The following is an 8,966-nucleotide window of genomic DNA, read 5'->3' as shown; positions in this document are numbered from 1 at the left end:
ACATAATAAGCTGCCAACAAGATCATTATGGTAACACAAGTTACAATTTTAGCTCAGCCAGGTAAAAGGAGACCAACCTTCATGACACTGAAAACTCTGACTTTAAGCTCAACATTTAAGCTCAACATTTAAGCTCAACATTTAAACTCAACATAGTTAATTAATGAATTAATCTCCCTCTGAAATGAGCCCAGGTCTGCTGGGTAACTAGATAACATCTGGCTTTTATGTCAGCTGTAATAGCAAGACTGAGAATGTATTACATATTTATTCATATTTATATAGCAATATTTCCAACACCAATATTCAGAATGATTGACTGTCATGTTTTATGTACTATTGCTAAACTTAAAACTGAACCCTTTGTGTTTCAGTCCTTGAGACTCCTGTTTGCATGTGAGTACCAGGTCACTGTGTTTCTTCCAGAGTGGGGATCATCTTAGGATGTGGGGACTGTGTATATCCTCCATGTCATGGTCTTTGGTTTTGAATTTTTATTCCCGAGTTTTATTCTCTGCCTGGGTTTGTTCCAGTTGAGGTCTTAAATTATTCTTAGTTTATTTTGTTCTTTTTTTGAGCTGTAATACTTTTTTGTAAACTTTGAGTTCTGAACCTTTTGTACTGGTTTAGATCATGTATTGTTCTCGTGTTAGTTTTGAATTCTGGGATTTTATTAAGCTCCATGTAATGTTTTAAAGTTGTTGGTCGTGTGTTTAGATCCCTCAGCTTCTTTTGTATCAAGGTTTACAGGTGTCTTTTGGGTTTTTTAAGATTTTTTTTTTTTTAATGTGTCATATCAGGGGTGTCGAACTCCAGGCCTTGAGGGCCGGTGTCCTGCAGGTTTTAGATATCACCCTGGGTCAACACACCAGAATCACATGATTAGTTCATTACCAGACTTCTGGAGAACTTCAAGACATGTTGAGGAGGTAATTTAGCCATTTAAATCAGCTGTGTTGGATCAAGGACACATCTAAAACCTGCAGGACACCGGCCCTCGAGGCCTGGAGTTTGACACCTGTGTGTTATATGTTAGTTCTGCTTCCTGTCTGTGCCTTCCTCGCTTCCCTGATTGTCTTTACTTGCCTTAATTAAGTTCAGCTGTGCTTTGTTGGCCATCTGTCTCCTGCTGTGTAGTCATCTCTTTGTGTGTATGTATTTCCTCCATTGGTGTGTTGCTGTTTCCCTTTTTGATTGTGAATATTTTGCGTCTGTGTTTTTTTTTTCCCATTTGGACACATTTTAGATATGCCTCCTCCATCCTGTGTTTGGGTCCTCAGCCATCCCCCATACTGATTCTGGCACATACGAAATGAAATAACAAAACACTGGGTTAAAAAATGAGGGAAAACAATGGGTGCACAAAAAAGGGAAGGCTTAAGATACAAGCTATGCAAATCAACCATCTAGGGCTGATTATTTGAGCTTAAAGTAACTTTGTATGTTTCTGTTTCTGAGATTCCAAAAGGTACACGTTTAGCACTTAATCCACTGTGACCAGTTTCTATATCTGTCTTTTATATCTGCATAATGATGATGATTATTACAGAAAGTTACTTTTGAGTTCAATTCTCCTCGAGAACATTTGCTCGCTCTTGGTTATTATCAGTTGGTAATAAATGCAGATATTAGAAATATAATGTGCAGTATAGCTAGATTCAAAAAGTCCCATATACCATAAAACTAAAATGTTAAGCACTTTATTGTCTGAGAGTGTGGTCATGCTGCTTCTGCTCACCAAGGCATTTAATGGTTCTGTATTAAATTGATTGATTTAACTAGTGAGTCAGATATTTAACCTGTTTTGTTATTCAGTCTCTGGGTTTAAGCTTCACTGGGGTCATTTATTTCACCTCATTCCACAGGGTCTGCAATGTGTCTGCATGCTTCAGCTCCACGCCCAACCACATGTACACAACCCTCCAACACTCATTTGGTGATGGCCCAACCCCAAATAACTTCCATTCTGGTCTGACAGACCAATGGCACCCCGTCCCCGGAGCACATGGGAGGAGAAAGTAAGCGCGAGGGTGCGACAGAGGGAAAGTACGAGGATGAGACCGAACATGCCAGAGTCTGCATAAATGATCCGAGAGTCAAGAGGAGGCTCTGAATCAGCTGAGAGTTTTGCGCGGACCTGGTTCTGATGTGGTCCAGTAGGAAGAGGCTCATCAGGCTATACAGAGGAGATTTTCAAACAGTCCTCACGACTTCATTCCTGGTTTTGAGTCTGTATATTTTGGAATAATCAGGATAAACTCTCAGAAGAAAGGTGAGTGTGTGTGTGCCTGCCTGCCTGGCTGGCTGCTTGAGCTCTGACAGAAGACCTCAAAGAAGTGTCTCCCCCCCCCCCATGTCACTTGGTGACATGCTCTGATTCATCAACACATAAGTACGACTGTCCTCATCAAGTCGACTGAGAGAGAGAGATGAGAGTGAATAATTCAAAATACCTGAGCGTCTGATGTCCTAACACACATTTACCGGATGTTTGAGCTGAAAGCAGAGGCATCCATTCATCATTAGTGGCGTTCTAAGTTTGGAGGCAGTGGTGATTTCCACGCACATGTCAGTGGTTTAATTTTGTCTGAAGGGATGCAAAGCGGAGACTTAAAGTGAATGATGAGAGCACTAATGGAGAGACAAAGGCTGCTTCATGAGACAAGAGAGGTAAACGCAGAATAAGCTTATTTTTAAAGTGAAGCTATACTAGTGTTTCAGATCTGTGAGAGTGACTCTTTCTTGTTTGCTTCTTTTCCCCACAGATGTCATGAAGCGGAGGGATTCAGTCAGATAACCTGAGATCATAAAAGACTCCTCATCATCATAAATTCTGCCAATTCTGAGGCCCTAAAGAAGTTCTGTCTTGAATATTTCACTGTACACTTCCTGGACTGTCATGGATTCCCACAGCGGTCCCTATCTCAACCATAAGGCTCTCTGCTCACCTCTGGGTGCAGCCCGGCTATGTCAGTTAGCTTTGGGCTGTGCTGTGATCGCGATGGTGACCCACACTGCTGGCTACAGCGGCTCACACGGCGTGTTCTGCATGGCGGCGTGGTGTTTTTGCTTCGCCATGTCAGTGCTGGTGTTCTTCCTGGATGCAACTCGTCTCTACGGCTACCTGCCCGTATCCTGGGACAACCTCACAGTCACGTGTGCTGCCTTTGCAACGCTCATGTAAGTCACAGAGTCAACCTTTGAACTGGAAGTTACATTTTGACCACCTTTCACTCGTCATACCAGTTTTTTCACATGCAGCAAATTAATATCCACCAAACAAAAATACCCACATACATGTAACGGATAAATTATTGCATAAAAAGAAACAAACATTATCTTCTGAGTCCTTTTAGATGAAGAAACAATAAAAATATATGCACACCATGATCCAACGTCTCCCACTGGCAAATTCTCGCAAGAATTAATTAATTAAATCTGCTATTTAATCAACGGTGGAAAAAAATGACAATTAATAATGTAAAACTGCTGCTCAGTGATGAACAGCAGATGATTATCATTCGACTACAGTTTTCTCCAGCTTTAAGAAATATTTTTGCACTTTCCATTGCACTTTTTTTTTACAGTTAGCAACTGTTGCTTATCACCGTCAGTGTTTTCCAGCATCAGGCAGTTAAAAGACGATTTTGATAAATCTTCTATATGCTCTGCACTCACTTTTTGCACAGGCAAGGTTGGCACTGAGCTGCTAAATATTTATGTACATAGGTGAAAAGATGCCTTTTTTCTAAAAACTACATGACTTAGCAGGCAGATCTGAAATGTGAGTTAAATACTGGACTCAATTCATCAAGTGTCCCTCCAGATAAATGCTTCTGTTGCTATACTGGATGTGCTAAATGAATAAACGCAGCAAATATTCACCACATCAAGTTTATGGAAAATGAACAGGACTTATATACAATGTTTCTACTCAGCTGAGCAGTCAGAGAATTTCCTACAAGTGTCATTCACCCACTGACACCCAAACACTCATTTATACCGTGTTTTTATCTAACGTCTAATCGCTTTCTAACACACTCACACACACACGCACTGATAAGGAGTCAGGGATCTGACTCTACCACCTATTGTGTATTGTGTTTAAAAAAGCACAAACAAAGAAACCTACATAGTTTTGACTAGATAAAAATATTGCAGTTTGAGATCTTATAACCTGGTCTTTACTGCTAAACACACTTGGATCAGGTGTTGTTAAATTGTGAGACTTTAGGGATATTTGAACTGTTCTTGATTACAGCCATCTTTAAAGCCAGACTGATTTTAGTACTGACTTCCTGTGTAAACACACCTCTAATCAACTCTTACCTATGTGGCTGAAAGAGTCACAGCTTTAACAGAGGTAGAACGTTAACCTTTCATTGCAGTACTGGGCACATAATCACACTACTGTCACTGTGTGAGGTTTTTTTACGGGACTTTTGATCCTGTACAGCAGCGGTCCCCAACCTTTTTTGCGCCACGGACCGGTTTATGCCCGACAATATTTTCACGGACCGGCCTTTAAGGTGTCGCGGATAAATACAACAAAATAAAACTAGTACCGGTACCGAAAAAAAGAAGATTTATTCATAACACAAAAGACCCAGGAAAACCGAGTTAACGATAAAAACGATAACAGAATAACGCAGAAAACCGATAAAAACCCTGAAAACTATACATTTCACACCTGAGCCTCAACTCTCGCGGCCCGGTACCAAACGACTCACGGACCGGTACCGGTCCGAGGCCCGGGGGTTGGGGACCGCTGCTGTACAGGATCCATACACTATCAAAATTACACATACATGCTGAAAAATCTACATATATCTTTACTAATATTTGGTTAAATGTCCCTTAGCAAGCTGTACCTTGGCCAGACCTTTGCAAAGTGATGATACGAATAAATAACTTGTACATGGGTACAGTTGTTTGAAGTGATGATCTTAGAATCTGCAATTGTTTAGAAATAGCTCCAAGAGACTTTCGAAAACAACATTTTGCAAATTTGTTGCAGTCAGAAACTTGTTTCCAGTTATACCAAAGCAGTTATAATGGGAAGGTTAAGGGTCAGCCTCACTCATAATTTAATGCCATAACTTAGAAAATAAAACAAAGGTTCCTGCTGACCTATTAAAGACTGCACAGTGTATATTTTATATAGTGTATCTTATGAGACGTTACAGACATAGTTGTAAATGTAACTCTGGTTTTCTCAGATTTAATAAACTCATATAGTTTTTCTTTCCTTCTTCTGCAGGTATGTGACAGCCTCTGTTGTTTACCCTCTGTTCTTTGTGCAATCCGAGTGCCCTTACGCTGGCTGTGATGTCAGAAATTTCCGCATTGCCGTCACCGTCTGCTCCATCCTGGGGACTCTGGCCTACGGGGCGGAAGTGGCCTTGTGCAGAGCAAGACCAGGCCAGATTGTGACGGGTTATATGGCCACAGTGTCCGGCCTTCTCAAAGTTGTTCAGGGCTTTGTAGCCTGCATCATCTTTGGTGCACTGGCCAACCGGAGTCAGTATTCCCAGTATGCAGGCACAATCTACTGTGTTGTTGTCTATGCTTTCTGTTTTGCTCTCACAGCACTGGTGATCATAATGACTGTATGCAAGCGGACCAAGGCTGTGTGCTGCATGCCCTTTGACCGCTTTGTGGTAGTGTGCACCCTCCTCGAAGTACTGCTCTACCTGAGTGCATCAGTGGTGTGGCCAGTGTTCTGCTTTGACACAAAATACGGCTCCCCATGGAGACCGTCGTCCTGTCCACAGGGGAAGTGTCCGTGGGACAGCAAGGTTGTGGTGGCCGTGTTTTCCTTCGTCAACTTTGGACTGTATTTGGCCGACCTGATCTATTCCCAGAGGATAAGATTCGTCTCCTCACATAGGCCCAGCAACTCGCGGGCCTAGCAATCCTTATTTGGCATTGGTTTAAGTTATTTATTTGCCTCAGTTTATGATTTTTAATATTTAAAACTATAGAAAAGGTACATTTGTAATGCACAAGTTTCCCAACCCAGGTGCTGCACTTACTCTGCTGCTGAGACATCATGAATTTGAACTGAAAGCACTCTTGTGGAATTTCACTGCCACACCCTACCATGGCAAAACTGACCCCTTCTTTCTTAGGAGCCAGCCTTACCCAGACAGTCTGGACCCAATGTATGTCCTGCCGAATCCTCAAAATACAAGACACTCCCACTATTCTTGACCTGTGACACAACACACACTTCCTTTCTACTTGTATTTTTGGTCAAATAATACATAAAAGTCTTGAATATAAATAGCAAACCTGGTTTTGGCATCCATGGCATCCCTGTCATCTGCGAACCCCACACCAACGATCTACGGACTCAGGCTGCCAAAAATAAACACGAGCCGTCTGCACTCATAGTAAAGCCATGACACAGCATTTATAAGAGGCTGGTGTCTTTAAAGCCTCTCTATGAAATGCTTTCCTCAGTCTATGCAGATGAGGAGAAAATTATCAGCCGCCCTGTAAGATTTAAAGTTTTTGTCAAAATTTTCCCAAGCGCCTTTTTTAACAGAGCAGGGGATTTTCCGCATAGCTTTTCTAAACAAACTAGTTTTCTTAAGAAAGCGTAGATTATTTCTGTTTGCACCCAATAACGAAATAATTTCAGAAAATAACAAAGAATTACCAAAATCAATTTAAACAGAGTATTAAAACTTCAGCAGTGTTTGAGCTGTTGCTTGAGAAAGCATCATGCCAAAAGCCAAAAGAAATCAGTTTAGACTTGAGAAAAAGAATCGCCGATGCAAAGCATGGCATGACTATACAAAGTTATTACAGCATTTCAAGAACTGGAGAGAGAGGTATCGTGAAGAAGGTCAAAGAGAGCCACAGAGAACAGAACAAGCAATACTCTGGAAAGAAAATGTGATGTGATGTTTAAAGATCCCAGAAACACTGCCAAGACACTATCGAATGACTTAGCCAATTCTGGATGCTATTGCAGTCAGGACTCAGCAACCCTGTACTGTGAGATTGCATAAGAGCTCCACTTCTGCAAAAGATAAACCTTCAAGCCAGACTGAAGTACGCTAATGACAACCTGGAGAAACACTGGAGGCGCATCCTTTGGTCAGCTGACACAAAACTAGGGCCACAGACAGACACAGCTTATGTTTGGAGAATGACTTGTAGCTGCCTCCGTTTATCTTAAACTGGGAATCTCTACGCACCAAGGGACACTATGAGCATGGTCATGGTGGCCAAGAAGTGTTTATACAGTCTCACAGAGTAATCACATATAACTCAATATGTGTCCTTATTTTGCTTTTTCTTGTGTTCTGTCACATATGTACACATTGTTATGTTACATATATTGTTACGATGGTGGATGCTCATGTTAAACATAGCCAGGATTCAAATAATGAGGTCAAAGTATGTAAAAAAGCCAAGTTTCAGACATCTTTTTTCTACTCTTGGGTCTGAATGATGTCATAGAGAGTGTATATGAATATTATGGCCATCTTGGGCACAGAGCTCTGGCTTCAAACGAACTGTTTGTAAGGGGTAGCTAAGCCCCCAGTATATGGTAAGCTGTGAATAATGCAAAGTTACTCTAGTTAATATTATGGAGATGGAAATGAACATAATAGATCCTGTTTAACTGATAGTTAAAAGGGTTGTACTATCCTTATTAAAAATGACCTGTGTGATAATCCTTGTAAACCGTATTGAGACACTATGTGATTTTACATTCAAATAAACTCAGATTTGTTGATTTAAAGCTTCTGTAATAACGTATCTTCCCATGAGTGAACTAATTAGTGAATCTTTGATTGGTGATCTCTGATATTTGTAGAGACCAAAACAATAATGATAACACCAATTATTGTCCTTGCTTTTGTTTTTGTATGGAAACTTGATTTAAAATGAGCTCTAATGTTGCCCTGCACACCATCTTTGATGACATCCTGGTGCTGTGTTTAAGGCTTGTGCTGCCACCAAGTGTCAAAATAAATAATGAATTCAGCGCACTATATTATATAAAATATGTTTACATGTGTTTCACCACACATGTAATAGTCTCTACGTACATTCCATTTCTCTGAGCAGAAAAAAATGTCAAACCTTTGAGCTAAACTTCAATGAGTTTTGTTCAGATTTTACATTCACCTCTGGAGTCTGTAGACATGAAGCCAAATGACCTGCATCATGCTGCCGCTGCCACACGACTGAGGTGGTGAAACACAACCTGTGTAATGATGGGTGGAAGTTTGTCAGTGTGAGGCTTGAATTATCTCCAACACAGGACTGCTTGTCTATGTTCACAATGTGCCATCTCCTGTATGAGCCTCTTTCCTTTTCCTTTCCTTTCTTTAACGTCTTTCTAATGTGCAAATTCAGGATGACATCAGTCATTTTGATCGTATGACCCATCAGATCTCCAGAAACACTCTTCAGGCTTTGGTTGTAGATCATTAAATTGCTAGACGGTCTGATTTTTTTACGCCGCCATATCTGTGCACCTTCAGGGGGTAAAAAGGCGCAAAGACGGGTCTTTCTCTGTCTGTGGTGCTAGCATTCACAGGGATAAAACACAAGAAGAGATCTGATCCGCTCAGCCTCTCTTTGTTCTCCTCCATTAAGATTTCTCTCTCCTCCACATTTTCACACTCCCTCCCTGGATTTATTTCTCACACATCATACCAGTTACCTCCTCCTCCTCTTTGCTTTGGTCACCTCAGTGAATCTCATCTCTCTAATCCAGGATCAATGTAGTGCCCTGTCACATCTGTGAGTGCTATGGATGTATTATAATAAGTCCTCGGGAAGCTGCTGTGGCACAGCATACGTCTCGCAAAAACTGTTCTTGCTGCTCAGCAGCAAATCCGCCACCAGTTGGCTGCTCTCATCTCCAAATCTGTCTAAGACAGCAGAAAACGTCACTGTGCGACTTGGAGATTTGCTATTTTCAACATTGTGCCAATTTA

The 8,966-nt window shown here is 41.2% G+C and overlaps 1 protein-coding gene across 1 annotated transcript; it reads left to right on the top strand.

Moving 5' to 3' along the window:
* The first annotated feature begins 2,065 nt into the window (after positions 1–2,065).
* On the top strand, positions 2,066–8,966 carry LOC102291718 (myeloid-associated differentiation marker-like protein 2). Its single transcript, XM_005925068.2, has 3 exons — positions 2,066–2,670; positions 2,766–3,180; positions 5,261–8,966. The coding sequence occupies exons 2-3, from the start codon at positions 2,900–2,902 to the stop codon at positions 5,910–5,912; spliced, it is 933 nt and encodes a 310-aa protein (XP_005925130.1). The 5' UTR covers positions 2,066–2,670; positions 2,766–2,899; the 3' UTR covers positions 5,913–8,966.

Source organism: Haplochromis burtoni, unplaced genomic scaffold, assembly GCF_018398535.1.
Source record: "Haplochromis burtoni strain Fernald_Lab_line unplaced genomic scaffold, NCSU_Asbu1 Contig_70, whole genome shotgun sequence".
Classification (NCBI taxonomy): domain Eukaryota; kingdom Metazoa; phylum Chordata; class Actinopteri; order Cichliformes; family Cichlidae; genus Haplochromis; species Haplochromis burtoni.
Note: the sequence above shows the minus strand (reverse complement) of the source record. Positions and strands in the feature narration are given on the sequence as shown.

Excerpts from the sequence above, each read along its gene's own strand:
- LOC102291718 (XM_005925068.2), top strand. The coding sequence starts at position 2,900 with ATGGATTCCCACAGCGGTCCCTATCTCAACCATAAGGCTCTCTGCTCA. Across the intron at positions 3,181-5,260 it reads GCTGCCTTTGCAACGCTCAT|GTATGTGACAGCCTCTGTTG; the intron begins GTAAGTCACAGA and ends CTTCTTCTGCAG.